Genomic DNA, 27,212 nt, shown 5'->3' on the forward strand with positions numbered 1-27,212 from the left:
ACCAATTGAGACACAGAAGGCAAGCAAAAGAAGGCAGATTCTACACTACAGCAGATGAGCTAGAGAGGTTACTCCTGGGAACAGTGTGAAGCAGAAAACAAGTAAGGAAAAAACACACGCTCCCATTAAGCCATCCTGCACTGTATTTCTTATTATCAGCACGCAATCATAACTGATTGCATGACTGCCATCACAGTGATGACCTTTGCAGCATAAGGCAAATAAAATTTTAAAACAAAAATGGAAGCCCTGTCAAGATCTGCTGAGACAGTAGTTAGACCTTACCAATTTTTCAATCAAAGAATCCTTTTCCCTCAACTGCCCTTGCAGCAGCTCATGCTTGTTTTTCCATTCTTCCAACTCCTCTTTCAGTTTGCTCACTTCCTCCACCTGAATGCCATTCATCTGAACTGTATCACTGTGGGAGTTATGATGCTGATTGTCCTTTCCTAGGAGACAGATTATAACAAAGTTCACTAACATCATTTTCAAAGTTGTTTTTTAACACAAAAATCAAAGAATTCATTGCTCCTCCTCCCCTCACACTACAAGGCAATACAAGTTATTTGAAGTAAAGAGCCCAAGTACAGAGTTTTAAAATTCTCTATCAGAAGTCTAAGGACAAGGTCTAATTTGCTATTCCTTATTTGTGACTAATCTGCATGCTGCTCTAGCCATTCAGTTCAACCCAAAGAAATACATACACAGTTCATTCTATAATGATTGGCATGACTGGCAGTTGTTCCCTTACCTTATGTTTAATACTAACAAACCAGGTCAATGGCACACACAGCTCGTCAGGCATCTTGCCCTTGGATTAACTCGCATGTGCTGTCCTGATTTAAGCATTCCATTAGCCCCCTCTACTGACAATGACATGCTTCATCTTGTGCATCTGCCATACCACAGATTCTTCCCTGACTCAAATTTTCACTCTGAGACACAAGCTGTAGCACACATGGACTCCCTCTGTTTTAAGACTGAACAGGGCACAACGGTTTTGGAATAAGCTTCTACCAGCAGTTCCCTAGTAGCCACCACTTCCCACAGCATCAGCTCCAGCCCTTCACCCAGCACAGCTGCAGCTAAGGAGCTAGGGTTGCAAGGAAGGGCTTGTCTTTTCATGGCGGGCAACTGAACTACCACCACCATCAGATCAGAAGCTATTTCTAATCCCAGTATTTCCATGTGTCCACGGAAATGGATTGTCCGGGCTGTAGCCATCTTCTCTAGGTGCTTGTTTTCCCAGGTAGCAGCATGGCAGGTAGGCCCTAGCTCAAGATACGCTAACAGGCCGTTCTGAGAAAGGAACTAGTATTGCAAGACACCTAAAACTTGGGCACAAATCAAAAACAAGTGATACTTCCACCACATTTTCAGGTTGTCCTTTCAGTTCTCACTGCACATTATTCTGTAGTTTGAAGGCATTTAAAGTAAGATATTTTAAGTATTATTAACTTATGATTTAATATTTTATATTTATTATTTATATTTATTTCTATTTTATATTAAATTGTATTTTAATATTATTAAAAATATCTTACTAATATTTTTAGTTAAAGCAAATCTGATGCTTAAATGAAGTTTATAGCAATGCTCAACATCGACTTTCCCCAAAGTCTTCATCTCTATGGGAAATTTTCATATACTGTGTAATAAAGCAGCATGTCTGCAATGACAAAGGATTATTTGCTGCACCTGTTCTATAGCTTGGCATAAACTACATGCAATCTTCAGCACTAGCAAGGTTACTGTTATTCTTTCTGAAGCATACCTAGCTGTACTTTAAGGAGATTATATTGGTCTTTGTGCTGCTGGATCTGCGACACTTGCTGTGTAACAGTTGTTTGAAGCTGCTCATTTTGAGATTTTAAAGTGTTAACCTGTTGTTTCAATTCTTCAAGCTCCTGGTCCTGTGAAAGGAAAAGAAAGCACTTTCAGTAATAACATTTGAATACAATGCTCTAAGGTACAAAAAAAACAGATGAAAAAACTTGACTCCACCAGTAGACATCACTAGTTACAGAAATTGTCAGTGCTACCTATGACAGATTAGCAGAAAAGTTTCATACAAATGTAGATAGCTTTCCTAGGGAAAAAGGCAGGGGAAAGATAGAAGCAGTCTGTCACACAAAACCAACGCATTCTTAATCTCTCAGAGGAGAGCTCCACCATCTCCATACCAGGGACAGCAGGAAGAGTCAATGATAAAAAAATCTTTGAATTTTTCTCCCCACCCCACTGAATCCTGCACACATTTGGTCTGCTTACAAAGTCTTGAAAGAAACAGTGGTAATTGCAGTCATATGTTCAATAAAGCCTCACTGGAGGTTCAAAAGTGTCCCTTAATTCCAGGTATACTGCAGCAGGCTGTGTCCAGGAACTATGAAAACCTGCTGCAGTTCCCCTTTAGCTAAATTACTTAGCTTTGCTCCTTTACTTCTCAATTTAAGCTGTGGCAGGAAAAAAAAGAAAAAAGCAAACTACCATTGGAAAAGATTCACCAAGTATACCCAAATTTGATCAAGGAAACTTTGTTTCCTTTTGAGTCACATTTCATCTATTATCTTTTGAGAAGCAAGAACATAGAAATAAAAATTTCACCTTTTTGAAAAAAGTTGCTGCACATTTCTCAGTTACTTAGTTGAAGAGAAATAAACACAAAAGAGAAAGATGTACCTCAGGAAAGGAATTAAACTTAACCAGTATTCTAAACACTGACACTTGAGTTCAGCCAGTTATTCTTGGCCTTAGTGTTTTTAAAGCATACCCGCATTGCTAGAATCCTTCTTACTTGTTTTACTACATCTGCATTGTGATAGTTCCAAAAGCCAGTATAAACAGCTTCCAAAAACAGGGATATGGAGCGACTGCCTCTTACCTGCTCCCTGATGACTTTTTTGTAGTGAGTCACAATGTTGTCATGCTGTTCCAATGTCTTCTTAACCTCCTCCTCTTTTTTATCTTCTTCACTGGACTTGTAAATAGCTTTACTTATGACACCTGTTGACAAGAGTTTGTCAAATCTTAAAAAAAATAGTCTTAAAAATAGGAAAAGCAGTGTTTTTTTTTTTAATAGGAAGGTTTGCATGCTTACTGCTCGACAGTTTCAGAACAGGAAATGTGTGTTTTGAGTCCTTTCCATCAGCAAAGGTGTGTTTCACTTGCATTATGCTCCATTACAACTATTTGCCTAAGTGGCTGCACAAGTAAGAGATTTAGGACTGTGAAGGCAATATGTAGATGAAGCCTTATTAAGAATGGAGTCCCCATTATTTTCTAACAAGCCAGGAAATTCATTATTCATAATTTGTCTTAACAAATCTGCAAAGTGCTGGCTTGTGTACTTCTGTGAGTCGAGCTTCCATCACCACCCATTTCAGTCTGTGTGAACACAGACAAATACACTCCTTTGCCACAGTGTGGCAACTCACAGCACATAGTAAGAATTGTTTTATTTAACAGTAAGTCTAATTACTAGAAGTCCTGATTACGGATGTGTACTGGGAATAATTTTACAAAATATTTGAACTGCAAGTTTGGATTTATGATAGCTTAGAGCAATCCATGTCCCGTGCTTCTTAGAATGCTGTATTTTCATATAATCACACTACTTTTAATAGGACATTCAGCACGTTTGGTAATTCAGTCATCAGCTCATCACAAGGAAACCCACAAATTAAAATACATCTCACCTTCCAATTCCTTTACAAGCTTGGTAAATTCATGATCAAACATCATGTGGTCTGGGCTAGAAAAACTAGGCTGTGGTTTCTGAGCAGCTCTGGAATAAAGTTCATGTTTGCTAATGAAGCCAAGCTTCTCAATGAAGTTCTCCCTGCCAATCCTCTTCTCAATCAGCTGTTTCAGTTTCTCTCTAAAAAAAAAGAGGAGAAAAATCAACCACAGTGCAACACTTCAGGAAAAAAACATTCTTAGCTCATAGAATCATTCAGATTGGAAAAGACCTGTAAGGTCACCTAGTCCAACCTTTATTAACCTAGTAGTCAAGTTTAGCACTATACCACACTAAGTTCTCAAACTACACATTTTTTGAAGACCTCCAGGGACAGCGACTCAACCACTTCCCTGGACAGCCTATTCTAATGCCACACAACCGTTTCAGTAAAGACATTTCTCCTAATACCCAGCATAAACCTCCCCTGGCACAACTTGAGGCCATTTCCCCTCGTCTTAGTGAGGCTTTTGTTTTCCCAGTTACAATTTTGATTATCTGCCTCAAGTCTTATCTGCATTACATGCTTAACGTTCAACACCTAGGATTTTTCAGTGTGACACTGGCATTTGTTCACACCCTAGGAATACACAGGTTAGGACCTATGCAAAACAATGATCTGTTTTGCCTAGCTAAAAGTGGGGTCCAGTTACTTTGCATCCTGTAAGGAACATGCACAGAAAATATTCAACCAAGTATTTAAGAGACTCTTAAACTACTATCTGCCATTCAGACCTTTCCCTACAGTCTTATTTGTACATCATACTTACTTCCTATAATTTTCAAGAGAATTATCGTTGTAGTAGATGGAAATGCCAAGTAGAAGTGCACACAGGCCTTGCACGAGCTGTTCCTCTTCTCCAAGGTTCTCAGCTATCTGCCCTGTGAGCTAGAGCTCTTGTTAAGGATTTTTGAGATACTAAATAAGCACAAAACATACCGCATAATTCTGTGTTCCAAATCTGCTGTTTCAGTCTAAGTTTCCTCTTAAAATTATTTGCCCATCTAAAAGCAAGCTTAATTAGTACACCAACAAGCTATCTTACAATTCAAAGGATTTGAGAAACCAGTGGTACTGCTTAACCTAAGAGATTCACTTGTTCCCAAACAAATCTTTAGCTTAAATAACAGTTTAGCCTAGAGTACTGTAGTCAAATATTTTTCTCAAGAGTAAGCATAGAAATAAGCTTCGATACAAGTTAGAAACATGCCCCCTACTTCTGGAGAAGAGCCTAATTCATACTAAATACTTCAATGAACTTGTTAAAATGAAAAAGAAAAAAACACACAATACTTAATTGGCAGAATCCCTCCCCGAGATGGCCTAGCTTTCTGCTGTGCCTGAAGTTACACGCACATCTTACAGTCAGATTAGCATACAGAGAGCTCTGGCAGTAAAAGGCTGCTTCCATCTCCTGCCCTGATATATTTCCTTGCACTGCATGCAATATCCCTGCTAACTGATCTAGATTAGCATTTGATTTTAACATGGACAGTCCAAATAACTACTAGGCAAGTCATTCTAATCTGCTAACAAGTCAAGGATACAAAAGGTATATTGGCTGGATTGTGAAGGAAGTGTGTGACAGCAATTGAGCAGTTGCTTAGCCAAGTACAAAGCAACATCAGCAGTCCAACCCTGGTCTGTACTTTGCTGCCCTGGAAAAAATAACACCCCCCTTATTACTATCTTTCCACAATCAAAGGCTAAAATACCAAAAAAAAGAGCTGTACTGATTCAAAACTCACCTTTCAGTGCATTTTAGAACAAAAAGTAACACCTTTCAAAATACCCATTCGTTAGTTATACTGAACACAGCTCTAGTGCTTTGGTGAAACAAGTATTAAACCACTCATATTTAGCTGCTTTCAGAGCAAAAAAACAAGCAACACAGATGTGAAATATGACTCAAGGCAAATTAGCATCAATATCAACTCATAACAAATTAGTTTTGCATGTAATTAATACTAGGGTAACATAAAGAAACATACACACAACCCTTGCAAAGAAGGAACAAGGTGTAAATTAAGGCAGGTAAGGATGCCCTGTAAGAGATTCATCACTACAGCCACTTCCATTTGCTGCTGCCTACAAAATGCCATGTGTTCTTAACGTAATATTGAAGTACCTTTCTATTCAGACAAAAGAGTATGTACATTAAGCCAGGAAGGGGAAAGCTCACTACCATGATTGAGGGATTTATTTTTTTACCGGAAAAAAAAATAAGAAAGTCTATTTGTGGATGAAAACATCAGTTCTCTCCCCCTTGTCTTTGCTGCAGATAAATATGGACACAGCAGCATTAAGGCAGGCATGCATTCCTTCACAGACTGTCAGCGTTCACGAGGCAGCCTGGCAAAATGTTCCCTGCATGGAAAACCGCTTCACGGGTTTGGTAAAGTAACTGGAAGATTAAGTCAAGTCTCAAATACAAGACAAAGCATATGGACCTGTTGGGATGCCTTCAAAAGGAAGGCAAGAAAATACACTGATAGGAGTGGTCACAGGGATCAAAACAGCAGCAAGAAGTATTAGTCAATGACAAAGAAGAGTCCATGCCTGAGAATTATCTGTTCTTGAGACACTGGACTTCAATCCTTGCCTCTGGTAATCCCTACACTTTAGGGCTAAAGACAGTATTTTTTTTAAGCATTAAAGCACGACAAAAACGAGCTTCCCAAGCTCTTTAAATAAGCCTTTTAGCCACCGAAACAGCCAGTGAGCATCACTCTGGCAAGAAGCTTCTTCTGCAGCAGGCTCCCAGCAACCATCTGCCACTGTGGACTGCAGGACAGACAGGAACGGAGCCTACCAACTCCACTGGGACTAAAGACCATGCCCTGAAGGGACTGCCTTCAAGCACTATTGAGGTGCTGTGATCTGTTTTAAGATATCGTCATCGCTAAAATGAAACAGATATCCTCTAAGGGGAAAAAGAAAACACAGAATTATAGTCAGACTATGGCAGCCAACCATAATACTGCTTACATGGGAAAGGAGAGTGTTTGGCCCTTTGGCCCTCATCCTCACCTTGACTTCCAGAGACCCAAGTGAACAGTGTCAGAACAGCAGAGACTACAGCCATCAGCACCAACTGCACTTTACCACATTGTATTGCCAGAGTAAGTACTACATATGCTGTTAGGAGTCACTGTTCAGCTTCTCTGCGACCCTGTTGTTGCATTGCATTAATGCACATATTATTTTCCTTGCTGCTAACCTCCTACCTGAAACCCATGACTGGTTGCCACTGACCTGCATCTCCCTGCAGGCTGCCTAGTCCCAGTAAACTTTTCTCTTTTTTGCTCTTTCTGTCCTCAGGACCAGCCCACTGAGCTTTCCCCACCTGCACTGGGGGGTCTCCCCTCCCACCACGTACTTCAAAATTAGTTCATAACCTCCATGATCTAGAACACTTCTACATGTCTGCTCATGAGATGACACGACAGTCCTCTAACAACACGTTTCAACAAATATTCCCTCACAAGCCCTTACTACCCACTAGGTAAGAACTGTGTTCATGCTCCAATCCTCCGGTAAATCAAATTTAAACAAAATACGACATCTCTTGCATTTTTCAAGTTCTTAGAGAAAAAAGCTACCATGCCACACTGGTGCAGTGGATTGCACTAGTACTGCCTTGTCAGACACCATAGCTGATGAACCTGCTGACTACACTGGCCCTTCTTGCTAGACCAAAACTGATGTGCAGGTGATTTTCCTCACAGAACTATGGGGCCACTTAGATGCCACTACGGGGCCTCTGGGAGTCACCTGTTCTGTACATTGCCTTACCACAAAAAAGCTGTAAAAACATCAGTTCTTCCTAAATCCCTTCCAGATTAGATGCATTAACATCCTCATAACACAGGCAACTGCGTACCAGCCTACCACAGAAATGCCTGCAGAGGAACATACCCTAATACTCCCACCTGCCAGTACCCAACGGACAGGCAGACTGCTCATTTTTCCCCACCGAGTGTTCCTCACACTTTGGACTGGTTCAAAACTGCTGGCAATCTGTTTCCCCAGACCTCCTGCGCTGAGAGTAACTGCTTTAACTGGCAGTCTTGTCCCACAGGACATTTGCAGACTTCTGAACTGACACTTCCACCAGTCTTCTATTAAAATCTAGTCAGCAGCACAAGGCTGCCTGTGCTTGTGCAGGTTGGCATTTCCAGCACACACTCCCCCTGGAAGCAGCTGCACACCACGTGTACTCAAGCATGGCATCCTAGACTGAAGATTAAAATGCTTGGCCTAATCATTCCCACACAGCCCAGAAGAGCCTAACACACACCTAATTAACTAATACACACCCATTTTCTAGCCATGCCACGAGAATCACTACTCTAACAGGTTCCAGTCCTCCATGGTAGCTGTCCTACAATTCATGGCTGGTAACAATCCAACCCCACCCCTCTGCACAACTACAAATAAGCTAATTCAGCACACAACTCCACAGCAGTGATATTTCAAGAACTGTTTCTGCTCAGCTGACAACTACATCAGCAGTGCTCTAAGTAACACAGCCTGAAAGTCAGGCAACTCACTTCAGGGGTCATTCACTAGTAATAAGTAATTGAATGCTAGTAATTTGAATGCTATTCAAATCACTGGCTCCGTGGTTAAAACTCAAAAGCTTCTGCTGTTAAGTGTAACAGAGTGGCTGAAAGGCAGGTTAAACACCATCTTTCTTTTAGCAGCCAGGAAATGAGCAGCATGTTCCCACTTCAGATGGCACCAGCTGTTTGCTACAGGCCTGTCTGAGGAAACAGAGTTTCTAACAGTTTAATTTTTCTTAAAAGCAAAGTGCGCCTGTCAGGTGTACAAACGGCAAATGAGTACACCCCATTGGAAAGAAAGCACCCATGTTCCCCAAGATCTTGACCCCATAGTTTTATGGAGCACCCCCAGAGAATCCCCTGGAGACACAGAAAGAGGTGGTTATGCTAGGAAAAAACCCAAACCCAACTGCAACACAAAGCTGTGAGTGGAAACACATCAAAGAGCAGTTAAAGAAAACCTCCCAGCAAAACCCAAGACAAAAGGAAAAGGCCTGCTGTTGGCAAGAAAATGCCGAAGCTGTGCCAAAAAATACATACCCGTCTGTCGATCTTATCACCCTGCAAGTTACACACACGTTACTTGAGAACGTTTAAGATGAACACATTTCAGAAACATTCCCCCAAAGTTTCAATCCCCTGCATCATTTAAGGCTACACAGCCACAGGCAGTTATATCATCTCAAATTCATCTTAAACAAAAATGCAGGGAAAAGGATAAAGAGTTCTGCTTATAATCAGGGAAAGCAAATTAAAGAAGTCCCATCAATTAATTTAAAACTCCAGCATTTTGCCATTATTCCTAACTGCAGGAACTGCCCAGAGCTAACCATCTCCTTATCATTACAACCATTTGGGAAGAAAGGATGCATAACAGAAGTTAATGTCGCAAGGAAGTGTGGTCTGGAAGGTAAAGTTAAGCCACCTGTTTCCAAAGCCAGGTATTAAAATACTGTACAACTTCAGAACAAGTTTTTGGCTTCCATCAGCAAAACCAACAGCCACCAATAGATGACAGACTGTTCTTCTAAAGATGTTTCAGGTTTGCAGGTACAGGCTAAATGCCAACCAGGCACTTCTGCAGCAACAGCAAGATGTGCCTGAGGATCCTGCCTCTCTGCTTTGTCTTTTAAACCAAGTTTAAGTTCCATGTGCTTTAAAGCCCCCTGCCTACTGACAGCAAGCAAGATAAATGCTTGATGAACAATAAGATTTGCTGCTCCTCCCTCCCTTCAGCACAGGGTGCTCTAAGCAAATTTTAAACAGGAGGGGAGAGAGAGAATCCTTGTCCTTGGGCTAACACTAACGTCTTCCTGTGATGCACCTGCTCAAGAACATTTTTCCTGTACACCTGGATTTTTATCCCATTGATGGGCCAGTCAGGGCCATACCTGTGAGAGGATGTTGGTGCACTGCTGTAGCAGCGACACTGGTGGGTTGCCAATGCTCGTTGCCAGCTGAACTCTCAGGAGCTGTTCTTTCAGAGTCGCGTTTTCCTGTAAGGCGTGGGCCAGGGCCACGGCAGCACACCAGTTAGAGAGAGAGTCCGTTGAAAAGAGGCCCCCACAGAGCAGCTGACCAGCCGATACGGAGTTACCTGTAGCTACCAAAAGGGGCCGGAGGTACAAATGAGATTACAACACACCACAGAAACAGCAAGATATTTAAGGCATAACTGTACTGTAAATGAACAAAAAAAATAAAGGCCATCTATTTCAAGTCTTAGAGAAACCCTAAACCAAATCATCATGCTTGGATCTGGCACCCAGTAACAGGTAAATAGTTTTGGGGAAGATAACACTTGATGCAGTGAACTATTCCACTGCTTCACAACTCAGTGCAGAGATGGTAGTCTTACGTACCGTCAATAGTAGATGGCAAAAGTGTCGAAACAATTTCTCCTTGTCCTTTTTGGTTTTTGTATAAAAAGCACTGGAAACAGTAGAGAACAGCACATCGGAGCACAAAAGGCTGCCTTTCGTTTACCATTGACATCAGAAGCACTACAATTGCAGGCCTATTTGGTAATAAAAATAAAAGCTATTAGGACAAAGCTGTGCATGAATACAACTGTAGATAAACCATTTGGGGTGTTATAGACAACAATAGTCAAATCCTTTGGATTTGACTATTGTTGTCTATACCAATACATCATTACCTGACAAAATTGAACACTTGCCTTGGTGGATTAGAAGGTGCATTGACAGAGGCAAAGTAGTCTTGATTCATCTGGCATCCTCGAATGACCTCTGACACCGTATTAATGGTCTACAAAGAGGGCAGACAAAAAATGGAACAGTTAAATATGAGCAATAAAAAGACAAAAACAACAAAAGAAATAGACACAGATGGGAAGAATGTGAATTAGTTCAGCCTCTTTGGGATATCCTGAAATCCAAAAGAAAAAAATAAGCAAATGCAAGTATTTTCTGGCTGCAGATTATAATTCAAAAGACTCTTAAATGTGAGTTCTCCGTATAGGAAGCCAACATCTGAGATAAATGCTTAACAAGTACTGTAACCAGTTGCTGCAGAGACACTGCAGTCATCCCTGTAGATTCCTGTTTTCACCCACTCCCGTGTCTATTTGTTCCCTCTTACTTCTGTCAGGATATCAGCAGGAACTCCCGTTGCCATCAGGATAGTGCAGAGCTGCTGTAACAACCCACAGTGAAACATGGCCTTCTGACAACTGCTGGTAGCACCTGGAGGATTTGTGGGAGACACGAGTACCCGAACAAGCTAGAGGGGAAAAAGAAGTCCATATGTAAAGAGTCACAGACTTTCCAAAAGGCAGAACATGATTTATCCATAAAAAACAATTGCTCCTAAAAACAGGCATAAAAGACAACAATTAAACAGCATGTCCACCTCATTACTAAGTATGGTCAATTGATGCTGCGTTTAGTGTAACCCTCAAATTCTCAAGTACTGGACTCCATTGCAGAGGTTCCAACTAAGTTGTGAACAATCACACTGATTTTTTATTTGGCTCACAATTTGTCAGAGCTACATTTTGGGAAGCAAGAAACTAGCTTCATAAGTCTCAAGTTTCTACATGAAGTGTTCCGTAACAGGAAAATGTGTTTTTCTGGAGGGGTGAGCAGAAGGCAATGTGTCCTACAATCAATAATTATGAACCCACCATAATGGTAAATGCACCATAACTACACATGAATTCAGGAGGATTCTTTATAAGAACACCTCTAGTCATATATTTAACTCCGATCACTGTTACATCTTAAGTTACATGAAATGAAGTCACTTGATGCACCACCCGTTACGAGTTCAGCATTTAGAAATAGTACGTGCACTGAAAGGAGTATCTCTCATTAATACTGGCACACTAATACTGTGAGCTAAAGAAAGCACACATTTCTCAGCTGTCACGTGTTGCACATGTTCCTCACTGTAAGCAAAGCTGAAGAAGCCTTGATATTGGTACTAGCAGCTAGAAGACGTGTTTTACCTGCAGCATTAGATGAAGATTAGTTACTTTCTGTGCAGACCAACCGCAATTGTCATCCCCGACTTCAAACCAAGGCTTCATGCGCTGAATGTATGAACCCTCTTTAAAGAAATTCTGATTGGAATTATTATTCTTCAGTAAGTTTTGTAAAAGGAGGAGACAGTCTTCCACTACTATTCCTGGTGGAACAAAAAGAAGATTAATCAAAGGTGAGACAGAAGTTACTAGTTTCTCCACATACTCAGCAGATTCTAGGAGGCACAGAACACACAATTCTGAACTCTTTGTTCTTAACACCATCAAATTTTAATCAAGAACTGTGAACCTCAAGCATGAAAAAATAATCAAAGATCAAGTGAAATATATCACTGTTGATCCAGCATATTTCAAATGAAACCGGAATTATGGTTCTTCCACAAGTCTGAAGCAGAAACTGTATTTTCAAAGAATACATAGTTATAATGATAAGTTAATTGGTAGTCATGTGAAGGACTTGAAACAAAGCATCACGAACACTTGGTGTCTTGAAATATATGTACTTCAAGTTAAGACAGAGACAGTAGTGTTGCTTAAGTACTAAAATTAAATTCCTCTTAAAGTGCACCTAAATTTTAACTGATTATACACGCTTGTAATCACTAGCTACAATTTTGGCTCATTTCAGAGTTTCATTTTACTTTTTTAATGAAGAATAAAATGACAAGAGAAGCAATTCTTAGCAACATCCCTTACAACAAACCAATATAGACTGCGCTCCTTGGAGTTGAAGCAAATGGGTTTTTTGTTTGTGGGTGTTTTTAGGTTTTGCTTTTGTTGCTTTTTTTGTTGTTGTTTTTATTTACAGACTGCATTTGCTGAAAACAAACTGCAGGTGCTAATCAACTATGTGCTCTGAGAGAAGTCCTTGGACAACTTAGTCCAGAGGACAACACAAATAAAGGTAGCCTGCTCCTGGTACTGCTGGGCTGCCTTCTGGACTTCATAGAAAGGATAAATATTTAGTTCTTACACTTGTTAGAACACACAGACAGTGCCAGACTTGAGAGTGGGATAACCAAGAGACCAGCTGTCACATTCCCCCCTTCCCACTCCCACTGCAGAGCCACAGCTGGTAATCCAGCCCTCAGCAGGCCACAGGCAGGAGGAACACACATGTAAAAAGGAGAAAAGAAACAATTCTTGGCACATGGGAGTTTACATACCAAGTCCCCTAAAATTATTAGCTGCCTAAAAATAGCAGCTTTAACTTAAAGGATTGCTTAATCCTTCCACGCCAAGATACCTGGAATAGCTCGGCTGGGAGAGCAGCAGTATGTTAACTGCTGCTGCAGCTTGCAGGAAGGTCATCTTTTTACTCAACTAGATCCTGCACCAAACTGCAGCCGGTGGTAAACTCAAGTTGCCAAGAGAAACAAAGGAAATACGTAAGAACATCATTTTTGCTCATTCTTTTTCTTATCCTTCACCCCCAGGTAAATGATTTGCCTAGGAGCTGACCAGGAAACTGAAGTCACCAGTAATGCTGAAGATACACAGCAAGCTGTTACTTCCAAGCATCCAAGGATTTTGCAGGAGGAATGCCAACACAACTCAGTAAGTGACAAAAGGGGACACTGCCCAAGTACATGCACTCACAAATATAAACCAAACATGAACACTTATGCACACATGCCCATACAAATTAACTGTTATCTTAACTCAAATATCTCAAAGCTGGATTTCAAAATATGCTGAGAACCTGCCTACTTGCTCATGTTTCTGCTTAATTTGTTACAACCCAGGTATGCGTTTTGATCCTTCTAACCATTTAACAAGCTCCAATTGCACACTCATGTCAACTTTTAAACAGTCACCCATTAACTTGTGTAAAAACAGAAGGAACAATCATGAAAAGAGCCTTAGACACATCTGTACCTCCATCACTGTTCCCTTCTTCTGTTATGATATCCAGAAGTCTCTCAAAGGCATTTTCAAAGGCAACAATCTTCTGTATGGCTGCATTACTTTTTGTCAGTTGCTGTAACAGCAAGACTCCCTTGGTAGAAAGAGGGAAGAAGTGATTAAAAACTTAGTTTTACTGAATTTTACTAAAGAACACCAGTTGTCACAAGTCACAGCTCTCAGAAGAATGCTAAAAGAGCAGCATAAGCCCTGGCCAGGATCAGAGAACAGAATTGCATATCCCCCGCATTCTGGCACAGGTAACCAAACCCAACATGGACATCACCCAGTATTTACCACACGCCTCACCACACTTGAAAAGAGAAGCACAACACTGCCAAAAAGGATGCTAAGTGGCTATACACAAGAACAAAGAGTAAACTTGTAAGACACCTCATTTTTTCTGTACTAAGTAATTTGAGCTTTCTGCTGTTTGATGAGTAAAGAGGAAAAAGACAATTGAACCTGACAGAAGGCCACGAGAAAGATCAGCTAACACAACAGGAATACAACACTCGATGCTTGCAAATACACAGGAACAGCTTGTCTTCATTATCTGATTTGTGGCAAGACATGCAGAAACCACCTGACTCAAGGGAAGACTCAAGTATTTTTAATTAATAATCATGATGCTTCCCTCACATGCATTCTTTTAACTTAATCCAAATTCTGCACAAATATTAAGCAGCTCACACAGTTGACAGCTGCTAATTATGAAGAGAATCAACAGCCTCTGTTCTATACTTACATCATTTCGTATAACTTCCCTCGAGTCTGCTAATAAATCCATGAGTCTAGAAACGCCTGCAAAAAGTACACAAAAACAGGCATAAACATAAACAGGCATCTTTTCTTGCTAGAGGTCTTGATAACACCTCACTCAAAACTGCTCTAGCTCTCTACCTTCTGCTTGGTGAGCTTCCAAGCTGAAGCTCACATGCAAACAACGGGAGCACTCACCCATAGGACTGACAAGAATTATCTGCTGCACCTGAGGTCCTTGCTGCTTTAAAAGTGATGTAAGTAGTTTCACTCCAGGCCAACGAACATGGAAATCAAATTCCTGCAAAGATAGAGAGGTAATTAAGTAGTAAATTCCTCATTATTCCACTTCCTCTTGGAGACAACAGTTATGAACAGACACAAAACTGGCAAGGAATTTTTATCTCCTGTCCATTTCTTTTTCCATTCATCCTACATGTATTACAACACATGGCCGACAAATCAAAACACTGGTTCTTGATTTTATTATACAAGCAAGACGAAGTCCCAGCAGTTTCCTTCCCTCCCTTCCCCCTCTCAGGGGTTGCTTTCCTAGCTAATTCTTCTTTCTAGAACAGACAGCCCAACCCTCATGGGATCAACCCATGTTACTCAGAAATTTTGGGAAAAAAAACAATGCCTGTGGCTCTTTTTTATCTTCTCCCCGTTCCCAAACAACAACAACTTCTGTTAAAGTAGGATCTTGAAAGAAAGAGAAAGCTCAAGAACTAATGAGTCTACACACTGGCTTTGACCACCACCACCACCACACCTTTGGGCTCCCCAGGTCAGCTTAAACTCAGGAGCTGGTGACTGGGCCTACATCTCAACTGAGTCACCCCACAGAGCTTTCTGTACTTCTAAGTCTTATGGTTTTAAGGCGTCACCTTGAAGTCACCCACTGAATCACCAATTCAGATGACAAATATTATTTTAACTCTGTACCAAGTTACAGATGAAGACTGAACGTACATCATCCCTTCCTCAGCATCCCCTCCTCCCTCTCAGTGGTATCTTGTTTTAAGGTTGAAACAAATGGCTTTCATCCAGGTCATAGACTTGGCTCATTTCCAACCCCAAACTTGCTAGGCAGTCAGGCACTTGACATTTGACACGTTTCCATGGAAAGGTGAAAACATGCATTAAGGTAAGCTCACTGTGCAGCACTACATATCCTTCAGTATTCCCAGCACCAAGCCGTTGCTTACCTCCACAAGTGTCAACAAGAGTGTGACATTTTCTTGCTGTTTAATGAAAATCTCTGTGAACTGACTTCCCAAATCATCAACTTGTTTAGGTGAGTTTTCTTCTGTAATAGTCAAAAGCAATGTATTACAACACATGAACAGAGTAGCTTTGGTTAGTTGTATTTTTATTCTCACTAAAATAGAGCCAAGGGTGACAGACAAGCTTTTGATCACTGATACGGTGTTAATAAGTTTAAATAATTTTCAAAAACCAAACACAGCCACAAGCTGTGCACAAAAAAAAAAAAAAAAAAAAGCAGCAGCTTAGGCTACTCTAAATTTTTATTGAGAGCTGTTTTAAAATCAAGGAAGGAACTAACAATCTACCAAACAGAAACCTAATCCAGTATAAATATTAAAAAAATCCTCTTCCCATTGATCACATCCACATTCACAGTTCTCAGACCGTCACCTATTTCAGATAAAACCAAACAATTCTATGGGACCAGAGAACTCACGACAAAGAAAGAGCCCTCACAGCATAGGAGGAGCAGAAAGACTCAGTATTTCCACGAAGGTCACCTAAACTGGTACAGGATTCTTCACCTTTCACCTTTTTGCAAGGGTCATGTTTATTTCACACCAAGAAGCTTCAAAAGAGAGTAGTGAAGAAAGTAAGCCACAGAATCACAGAATAAATAACCTCAGTTATATTTTGACACAGCAGTTAGACAGGACTTAAACATCAGGAAGAGAGAATAATTGTGAAAGAGCTAAGTATCAAAACTTCCCAGCCTTGGCATCTAAATTAATTTCACAAAGAAAATCAAGTGTCATTCCATTTACTCTCTGGTTGTGCGCAATCAAAGTAGCGGATCAATTCAGTCTCACAGAATTATTTGATCATTGTTGCATAAATGGATAATAAGCAAAAGTATCCCACAAGACAACACAAAACATGCAAACTAAATCTCTGCCTCACTGCTGGCTTTCCAGTCTGAGTGACAATTTACAAAACTCTCTCACAAAACTATCTTATTTAGGCACTAATGGTTGGCACAGTTAATGAACTTCCACTGACATACTCACAAATTGCAATTTTAACTCAGAGGTAGCTTCAGATTGTTTTCGTTTTGGACAGGAGGAGAAGGTATTTTCAGCTCCAATACAGTTTCTGGGACTGGAGCTTTTCAGCCAAGGTAGTTGAGCAACCCAGTCCCACTCAAGAGATGAGAATTCAGTTCTGTGACACCTGTGGCCACCTCTAAGAAATTAGTATCTCATTGAGTTAAAAAATCACATCAGTTCCTTGCTCAGCTGTGTTTCTATGAGGTTTCTCAAAGCAACATAACAAACCAAGGGGCTAAATGCACATTAATCAGCCACAGGGGTAGCAACACAACACAGCCACTCACATTCCCAACTCTGGCTTAGCACTTTTCTCCCTACAAAGCTTCTCCCCCCACACGTATCTCCTGAACAGTTTCCTTCATTGTTCCTCCTTTCTCCATAACCTCAAAGCAACTCCCGTCCCACAGAGCATGCTGCCATCAGCCCTGCCTCTGTCCCATGTGCCAGGTAGGACAGACCAGAAACACAACAGGTAAGGCCTGCAGCCAAAGCACTGCCACTTACCTTCTAAACTAGGTTACCCTACCAACCACACACATACATTCAGCACTGCAACGCCATCCCATGCCAGCTGATGAAACCACAGGCACAAGAATGGCTCGAAGCATAAAACACAGGGAAAAACAAAAACAATTTCTGACCAAATCTGAATTTGGGTAATGGAAAGCAAAGAAAGGATTTTTTTCCTTTCACTTGAACCATAAGATTCACAGCCACCAACTGCTGGCAGCCAATCTCCTATAAATAGGGTCAAAGACCAGAAATAATCTTGAAACTCTGTACCTTGTTAGGGGCACACCAAAACTGAGAAATCAAAGGACTACCTATTTGCTTGGACTGGCGCCAAGAAAAAAATTTAATTCAGTCAAGCCAATTTCCTTCAAGTTGAAACTGTTCCTAACCATAAAACACTGCAAGCTGAGTTTATTATAACATCTATTTTTAAGGATTTCAGTACAGTTAAGAGGTCTTTTTATGTGGCCTTAGAGTAATCAGACTGAAGCTGATCATTCCTGTAACATAGTCTTATTATAATCCTCCCAATGAGGCTGAGATTGGTAGGTAGTTTACATGAGGGACAGAGAAGCAGCACCAATCTGCTGCAAATTTTTAAGAGGACAAACTATGAAATACAGAAGGTAGCAAAAGGGAAGACAAATCACATGCAAGATTAACTCTAGCCCTGACATCTAGCAAAATGCAAGTACACCCTCTCTGAAGAGGAGGGGTCTTATCAAGTCTGGGCCACTCCCACAGTGCATCAATAAAGAAAAAACACAACAGACAAACCAAATCCACAAAAGGGCAGTTACCAAACTTGCTCCTGTAGAGTAGGGCAGCTGAGCCCTACTGAATCATATATGGATTGTGCACACTGTAGCTTGCTGCAAACAAAGCAAAGCATAAACCTGAACTTCTTTGCCCTTTATTTAAAAATACGGGCTTAGATGAAAATATTTCACTTGGAATTTGCCACAGGCTGTGACTGCTCGTCTCCTCCTCCAGCCACGCTCAGCTACGAATAGCAAGAGTTTGAACTATGGATTCTTGCTAATCCCAACCCTCATCCTTGCACAAGTTCTGGGTGCTAAGGCAAGAAGAGAAAAAACCAGCAGCCATCAGTATACACAACTTACACAGCCTCTTACTAGCTTGCCAGAGATCTACTTTTATTCCAAAAGCTTGGTTCTAGTTCAGCATGGTTTTGACTCTAAGAAAAGGAAGAATTAAATAATTAAAGTGAAGGGACGGGGAGAGAGGTATTTGTTTTTTAAGCTCTTGCTGTTTCCAGAATTATACCTAAGATTGCTCTTAAAAATCTACATGGATGTGGCTCAAATGAGGAGAACAGTTTCTATTTATTAAGATTATCTTTTGAAGATGCACCAATATCCAGCACTATCAATTAGAATGTAATCTTTAAATCAACACATGAAGTGCATTTTAATAAAAAGTTGAAGAAATAAGGAAGAATAAGAATAAGCGTTAGTGGTGAACTTACGGCAGAGGTGAACACTATTTTTAACATGCATTGCTTAAAAGGGACACTGTGAAGGATTTGTGTCAAACTTCAGGGCTTCTTGAAAACAAAAAACTCTGCACATCCTTCTTCCCATTCAAACCCTACCAGAACTGAGGCTGCACTTTCATGACATCCCAAACAAGAATTTATTATTACTATCTCAACAAGTCTGCCAGCATTCAGCATGCCCAGATCACATGAAATAGTACCTTGGGAAGCCACTTCAGCTCCAAAGCAAATTTGTACTTCAGAGCAGAACACAAAATGCACTCAACTTTAATGCAAGTCTTTACAGTGTCCTTTTTAAACAGCAGAGTGTGTTACGGGTGTGAGTAGCAACTACATCTATCAAGTGCCATATTTATACAAGTAAAAGGGTTTTTACCTTCAGAATCATCTGTCAATGCAGATCAAAGAAAAAGAGAAAGAGAAAGGTTCACAAGTTGAATAGTTTTTCAAACAGCACAACCAATAGTAGCATAAGCTCAGATTTCCAAGGCAGCCATCCTCATTTCTGTGGCAAATCACTCCTTCAGGCACCTGTACAGAACCACCCTGTACCCTTTGCAACACCCATCATCTCACATACAGAACTCAAATTTGTCAATTCTTTGCTCTTCTTAAGACTGCTATTAACATTCTTGTTGAGTCAAGAATGAAGGCTACTACCACGAGCAGGGAAAAGGAGGGCAAGTAAAGCTAACTGCCAACTTCAGAGAAAGTTAAGAGTAATGCATCACACAAAGGATTTCAGCTTACACATCTCTTGCAGCCTCCTCAGGTAAGAGAGAGCACGTTGCTGAAGGTACCTCAGAAGGACATAACGTGATGCAAACATACTGGCAGAAATGCCTACATATCAGACAATCCTCGCCTACTTCCCAACAGGACATTTATCAGTTGTTAAAGCAGGAAACGCACACAAGCTCAACACCTGATGTTGTTCCCTGATGAAAGCCTCCTCCCAAGCTAGCGCTTGCGCAGCCCTCAGCTAGACCCCATCCCTATTCTCTGCACACATCCGAAAGGCTAAAGGTGAGGGAGCTTGGATCATCCTTCCCTCAGCACCATTCAAGAGCCTGAACTCGTTATGATCAGCAGCTATTTTGCTTGCCAGAACATCTGGCTCTCTTGGATCCAGCTCATCTATTAAATTTTTAAACCATTCTTCTTGCTCAAGCCTGATTTGGGTTACTACTGTCATTTTCGTCAGAGCATCCAAGTTTTTGTAAAATAAGGGGTTACTTTTCATGGCTGCCATCATTTCATTGGCCTTTCAGACCAGATTTGGTGCCTGACCAACAAATAAAAATAAAGGCTGGAGGGGCAGCAACCACAAAATATCAGTGTTGGCAAACTGTATAGGCCTAGTCAGTCTGTGTGCTGCCCTTACTTTTAAGGGACTAGCATAACGAGCCTCGGAAAATAAGTTCCACAACGTAACTGTCAACTGTGTTTCTAAGTCTAATTATCTTGCGAAGTCTTTTCATAAAATACTGTAACAAGGCTGGCAAGCAACATATTCACACTTACTATAACCACCTTATCAAAGCTACCTGAGACTTTATCTCTTGGTATCGTTAAGTTCTCAGAACGAAGAGTCCTATTTGACAGTAACAGTCCGAACTGTCCTTTCCCAATAGCAGAGTATGACCTGGCGATATTTACAAACTAGAAAAAACAGAACCTGGGTGCTGTTCACGTAACATTGATTTTAAGATCAGCACGAGATCCAATATTGCTTTAGTGCCAGCTGCGTCAACAGATTTTCTTCACATCATCTTAACAGCTATGCAATAACAAAGCAAGTCTACATATTAGTAAACTGGATATTGTTACTTTCATAGCTTGAGCAAAACCAGCAAGGAAAGCACCCCCGAGTTAATACAACTATATCCATCAAGAGCTTACCTTGTTCTTCCTCTTCTAGGTCATTCGATATTACATTGTAGAGAGTGTCCAAAGCATAGCCAATTATTTCAGAATCTGAACTGCAAATAAAAGAACCACTTTGCTTTAATGACTTACTTATTTGCAACTTCTCTTACAATTTCTTGTTTACAATGTTGGTTTTCTGCTCAGGCAGTTGCCTTTACAGCACTACTGCAAGAGAGAACTGACGTGGATGGGTATTGTATAATGCCATGCTTTTACCAACCATGAGCTTCCCAGTCCCTTAAATGAAGTCAAACTCCCTTTGCCCGTTCCACTCCCTGAGGTGGCCACATCCACAAGGTCTGGTGACACAAGACAACCACAGGAAGCTTCACGGTGAGCATGTCTCCCATTTCCTGAGTCACACCTTCCAACCTGTTCCTGCCAGGAGAAACCTCGAGTAGGGACAAACGTAGCAGCTATTTTCATGTCTTGTCCGAGCATTGGAAGGGCACACTGTCAAAACTAAAACCTCTCATTCAAACTTTTAAGCCTTTGTTTTCACTAATCTCCAAGGCATACAAAGTGAGGATTCCACACCACTGAATATTCATTCATATTTCAGGAAGCTACTCGGCCAGTTCACAGCAAACCCTCAAAACAACCTGTCCAACCAGCAGCGTTAAGAGCCAAGCCCTAACTGAGGCCAGCTACCTCTGCTAGACCACTAATTAAAGATGACAAACTTACAGCTGCTATTACAGCCAAAAAGCAGAGCTGCCTTAAGGTGATCCACCAGCTTTGAGAAGACAGAATGGAGCAACCCACTCCTACCTTTCTTGCATCACTACAGCAAGGACTTGAGTAGGCTCTCACAGCAACAACTCACCCCCCTTATATGACACACTAAATCCAAAACTAGCAGTTATCACAGCTCAGCATAGTTTGTCCCTTCCCATTGGGTTCTGAGTTGAATCCTTGCCCTGCTTGTTGTCCTAGGCAGACACGTGCACTTTTTTTTCCTCAGAGTCACACAACTCACCACCTGTGTTTAAGCTGTGTTGTAAGGGAAACAACAACTACAAAAAATCTGCCAAAATCTAAGTCAAAGCAAATAAAAGAAGTTTTTAGTCTACATAAACCTTCCCATCCTGCAGGTATGATCACACTTCCCAACTGCATGTTTCGCCCTTTACCTTTAATGTAATTTTAGTTCAACACAGTATTACAAAGCCTGTGGCTTCCTTTGCATGTAACTGAAACAATTCCACATCTGAAAAACACATAAGTGACTTCCTGGAGACTTTTGGGGAGGAAAAAAAAAGTCTCAGCCTTGCTTTTCCTTTCCTCTCCCAGGCAAATCAGAGCTGCTACAAAAGAATAACCAAATTTTATGTGCATATGGAAAAAGCTGGCCTTGTTTTTCTTGTTGAAAGAAGAACACATCACAAAATGAGGACAGCAGCACCGTATCTTTGCGACTCACTGCCTTGCTTCCATCTGGTCTTCATCACACACAACAGTATTTTCCTGATTATTCTGTTCAGACTGAAGCTGTGCAATTTTTGCTCTGTAGTGAAAGCCTTCAGCCAAGAAAAAGATTTCCAGTCTCTCACACATCCATAAAAGATGCAGTCTTTCTGAAATGCAGCAATCCAGCGTAAGCCACCTGGGGCATCCTCCTGCTGCTAGTGGTGCTTTTATGTGGCATTCAACCAAAATGGCAAGTCAGCACTCCCCGAGTTCACAAACAATAGCAGAGAAGAGTCATATGGAAGTGAAAGTATCCACATATTGTGCTGCCCAGGTAGGGTGCCTCAAAAAGCTTTTACCTCCTCTTCCAAGCATGATCTATCCTGTCAAGTGAAGTCTGAAATAGCTGAATGTTTCTATCATGTCATCAGTGATAGCACACCTGGAAAGGAAGGCAATTTTTTTTTTAACCCTGAAAACTCAGCTCATGGAAGAGTGATCAAAGGACTAACAAGCAACATTACCTCTTACAAAAGCTTTAATTAAAAGCATAACACAACTCTGAAAATTTGGAAATACGAGTACAAAGCAACTGAAGCCTGTACTTTAAGCAAACAAATTCTCTCTCTCAGGTTCATATTAGGTTTTTAACTACTACAACTGCCACAAGTAAATTTAAAAATTCTTGTTTTATATAAATAGAATAAAACAAGTCAAAGGTCAAGTTAATTTTTTGCTCTTCTGCCTTCCTCCACACCAACAGTTAAGTGGTGCTGATCTGTGCTACAGCCCATGCCAAGCTTTTTTGAAAATAGTCCCTGGTGGGATGTGGCAATATCCAGACAGCCAGCAAGGAGAAGGAAAGGTCCTCCTGTAGATCACAGTTCCTTCTTCATATTACAAAATAAACATATGGCCAAAGAACGCTGGTTTGTATAAGGGTCTGGAACATTTGAAGGCTGACTCCGGAGTGTTTTCAGGCTGCAGGATGGCTGATATGCATAGCTGAAAAGCTAGTCAAAGAAGTCAGTGTTCTATAGAGCCAGTTTCAACACTTGTATCTCAGCCCAGGCAGGAGATGGAGCTTATGGTAATCTACAAGGAAACGGGGTACCAGGTAGTGCATCTTGTACACTTAAAAGAGAAAAGGAGTTTATTTCTATTCCAGATAAAGGCTGGGGAAAAAAAAAAAAAAAAAAAAAGGAAAAAAAAAAAAAAAGGAAGCTGCCAGAAGCAGCCATGAAAGATCTGAAGAGGAATAAGAAAAGGAAGAAAGAAGTACCCAGCACTTCCACACAGCCATGCAAACCAGGACCTTTTCCTAAGGAAATTAGGAGATGAAGCTGTAAATCTTTCTTTCTTACTTTTCCTGCCATATCAACTTCACAATGAGGAACACAGGAGCATGACTTGCAGCTGAACAGAGCTAAAAGGCAATTGACAAGGCAATGAGCAGCACAGAGATCAGGCAGAAAATCAAAGAAAAACTGCTACATAGCTGGTGCAGTCCATGTGCTTATCACATCAAGTTTCAGGGGAAGAAGCAATTGATCCACCACAACCAAGAAATGCACTGGAGATAAAAGATGTTCCCGCTTTTACTCCAGCTCTACAGAAATAACAGTTAACTGTTGTGCTGCCATACTTGTCTGAAAAGGCCTTTAATCCAAACAACTTTTCCATTAGATCACAATTGCACAGAAAACTTGTTTACATTAGGAAAAAATAACTTCTTATCAGAAAAGTTGCTTCAGCTTTTCCATGCTGCTGTTAGCACCAGCAAGGCAGACTCTGCTGTTTCAGTGACCCCTGCCTGTTGCTGGCTCCTTCCCCCAAATTCCTTCCACCCAAACATCCCACCCCTGCTAAAAAAGACCAGAGAAAATAAAAAAAAAAAAGGAGCCTCAGCCGACAAAACTCAAGCAAGACCCACTTCTACTCAACTAAAAACAAAGAGGAAAATCCCATGGGCTAAGATCATATTTTGATGCAAAAAAAAAAAAACAAAGCAGCTGCAGGCACACATCTGAGACAACTGCCTGATCAGCAACATCTCCTGGCAGTGAGGCAACAGCCATCAGCAGCTTCCCAGCAAATAACCTGCACCTCCGGAGCTCCCTCACCCATCTTCAGGGCAACCTAATGATCACCAACAAAGTATACCCTTCTAAAGCTAAGCAACAGGAAAAAAGAAAAGAAGAGAAGATTCAGCATACTGTTTTCCCTGCTCCTTTCATATTACTAATCATATTTCTAGACCGTCTGTGAACTTGAACTTCACCGCAGCCAGTCAAGGTACAGAAGCAGCACATGCAAGTGAGTTACATCAACGCAGTGCCATGTGAGAGGGCAGTCTGAGTCAATCACAGACTTCTGTTTTCTGAAAAGTTGGCTTGCTTCTTAAATAATCTTAAACAGCTACAATCAAAAAAAAAAAAAAAAAAAAAAAAAAAAAACTAAGGAGGCCAGGAGGAAGAAAAGGGGCATTTTTCACTTCTGCAGAAAGCTTCAGGGCAGTTCGAGTGGGCACTGCAACGGTCCATCACAGATGACACGCAGGGGTGGCCCCTCACGTGGGGATGACAGCACACCAGCTGTCCCCCACAAGACACCACCCTGACAGCTGAGCCTGCGACTCATTTCTCAACCCTCTGTGCAGATCAGCTGGCAGCCACCTGTACTCCCACAGCAAGAGCCCCCAAAGCCTCTGCTCTGTTCTCACTGCTACCAAACAGTGTGCTCCCACAGCCCATAGCCACGGCTCTAAAACAAGCCACAACGTACAGGCCAGCTGAGGCACCCGTCCACTAACACCATGCCATAGGAAATTGATCTAGGAACTTTTTTGTGGAAGCCAGTATTTTTCATCTAAAGACCCAAGACACAAAGATGTACCTCCCGGTTTTTGAGCTGCTGAGTCACACAACACCCCTGAACAGAGCTCCAGTACACTGAATTCTGAAGGGGCAAGTGGAGGTGAAAAAAGCCCAGAAAAGCTCCAGGTTGATGCCCAGCCAAGTTCTCTTTTAGCATCTCAAAGAAAAGGAGATCAATGGAGCCCCGCCCCCCTTCTCCAAGTTCAAATCTGGCCTGAACAGCAGATAAGTGGATGAACCAGGCTCCTTGACCTCATTTTTTTAAGGGCTTCCCCTTGGGGTGACTGTTGCTCCTGCTACCTCCCTTGTCCTGTTTCCACCATTTAAGCTGCATGCAGCCCACACGTGCAATTTTAACTCTAGCATGGACTTGTTTAGACAGCAGCCCCAAACCTTCTTCACAACCTGCCCGGTAAGCAGGGCCACCACCAGCCTTTGGTGAGCACAAATGGCTTTCTTGTCCTGTATACCTCAGCAAAGCAAGATGCCACAGTCACTTAGATCCCTGAGGCCTCCTTCTAGACCCTGAACCACTGCTTAATTCCTGTCCTGACATCAGGAGACACTGCTGCTTCTGGTGTGTGGGCATGCACATATCCCACATATCCCTTCTGATATATCCTTTTTTTAAAAAAACAAGTTTGACATTCAATCCCAGACTGAAAGCACGTTACAATACACCTGCCTAAGAGCCAGGAGCAGGCAGGGTTTGAGCGTTAATCAGAGCCCTGCCAATAGCTTTGAAGTTGCGACACACGACTGCTATCAGTGCAAGCAACTGCAGAAGGAAAACACAGCCAAGATAACCAAGTTGTATATTGCATAAATGTTGTATTCTAACCCCTCCAAAGCACCGAGACTAGCATTGTAAGAGCAGGTCATTCAACATGAGGGGATCCATGCTTCCTATTTGAACCCTTCAAATAATATTCCCCGTGACAAAACTATTCTACTCATTCATTTAACAATGTGAGGAATGTTTTAACATTTATAACAACAACATACACAAGTCCTAAAAACACATCTGCTGACTTTGTTAATTTACTCTTAATTCCACCCACATCGCCTTTTGTCCAATCTCAGGTTGACATGAGTTGCTTCAAAACCTTTTTAATTAATACTGCAGCTTTGGATTCACCCTCCCCTAATGCCACCTGTAGCAGCAACAGGACAGTCGGAAGCACGAAGCTGCACCTTACGCAGAAGGGACCTCTGCAGCCCATCCAGTCCCAGCCAGTGGCATCGCCTACGGACCACGCTGCGGGACGGCCTCCAGCTGGGTTGTAAGTACTGCCGGACAAGAAGCCTCCATGCCCTCTCCGGCCGAGCTGCTGCAGCGCTGTCCCCTCGCAGGCCTCCAGCTGTGACCGCCGACCCTACAGCCGGCCCCGCGCTGCCCACCCCACACGGGCAGCCCCAGAGCCCCGGCGGGCAGGCCTGGCGCTTACCGGTCGGTCTGCAGGACGCGAACCAGGTGCTCCATGGCCTGGATGCCGACCTCGAGGCGGTATTTCTGCGGGACACAAGGGACACACGGAGCCGTCAGCCAGCCCCAGCCCCAGCCGCAGCCCCCGCCCCGTGCCCGGCCCGCCCGGCCCCGCCGCCACTCGCCTTGGACAGCGACTTGAGGGCGCGCACGGCGTCCCGCCGGTCGTCCAGCAGCGTGGAGGAGGCCACCCGGTCACACAGCTTCTGGATCTGGGGGACGGAGGAGGAGCTGTCACGGGAACCGGCACGGCACCGGCACGGTACCGCTACCGCTACCGCCGCGCCCCGGCCCCCCCCGCCTCACCGTCTCGGCGCCCGACGGCTGCGGCCCGGCGCTGGGGCCGCCCATGACGCCCCGGAGGAAGTTCATGGCCCCGCCACCGCCACCGGCCCCGACACGGCCCCGCTGCTCACGGCCCCGGCCCCGGCCCCGCCGCCGCCCCCGCCACGGAAGCGGCCGCCGCGCCTGCGCCGCGACGTGGCGCCGACGTGGCCGCCGGGGGGCGGGGCCTCGCGCCGTGCTGGGCGGGGTCTGCCGGAGCCCCGCCCCCCTCGGGTACGGCGCTGCGGGGTCGGGGTGCAGCGGGGGAGCCCTGGGGGGGCGGCAGAGGGGGGCTGGGGCCGGCTCGCGGCCAGCCGGGAGCTTGGCGAATTTCTGACTTGTTTTTATTTGAATTTCTGGGGC

The 27,212-nt window shown here is 42.5% G+C and overlaps 1 protein-coding gene across 1 annotated transcript in view; it reads right to left on the reverse strand.

Annotated features, from left to right (window-relative positions):
- USO1 (USO1 vesicle transport factor) overlaps positions 1–26,984 on the reverse strand; it is a 32,580-nt gene extending 5,596 nt beyond the window's left edge. The window contains exons 1-20 of the mRNA XM_084516546.1: positions 26,832–26,984; positions 26,651–26,737; positions 26,488–26,552; positions 20,727–20,806; positions 15,683–15,783; positions 14,673–14,775; positions 14,461–14,516; positions 13,686–13,806; positions 11,772–11,950; positions 10,904–11,044; positions 10,482–10,570; positions 10,165–10,319; positions 9,694–9,905; positions 8,843–8,863; positions 5,285–5,395; positions 4,507–4,625; positions 3,696–3,877; positions 2,882–3,003; positions 1,775–1,913; positions 286–449 (exon numbers count right to left, since the gene is read on the reverse strand). Coding sequence (XP_084372672.1) covers positions 286–449; positions 1,775–1,913; positions 2,882–3,003; positions 3,696–3,877; positions 4,507–4,625; positions 5,285–5,395; positions 8,843–8,863; positions 9,694–9,905; positions 10,165–10,319; positions 10,482–10,570; positions 10,904–11,044; positions 11,772–11,950; positions 13,686–13,806; positions 14,461–14,516; positions 14,673–14,775; positions 15,683–15,783; positions 20,727–20,806; positions 26,488–26,552; positions 26,651–26,737; positions 26,832–26,897 — 2,313 coding nt within the window. The 5' untranslated portion in view covers positions 26,898–26,984. The remainder of the gene's footprint in view (positions 1–285; positions 450–1,774; positions 1,914–2,881; positions 3,004–3,695; positions 3,878–4,506; positions 4,626–5,284; positions 5,396–8,842; positions 8,864–9,693; positions 9,906–10,164; positions 10,320–10,481; positions 10,571–10,903; positions 11,045–11,771; positions 11,951–13,685; positions 13,807–14,460; positions 14,517–14,672; positions 14,776–15,682; positions 15,784–20,726; positions 20,807–26,487; positions 26,553–26,650; positions 26,738–26,831) is intronic.
- Between the last annotated feature and the right edge of the window lie 228 nt (positions 26,985–27,212).

The sequence above is a fragment of the Aythya ferina genome (assembly GCF_964211825.1).
Source record: "Aythya ferina genome assembly, chromosome: 4".
NCBI lineage: Eukaryota > Metazoa > Chordata > Aves > Anseriformes > Anatidae > Aythya > Aythya ferina.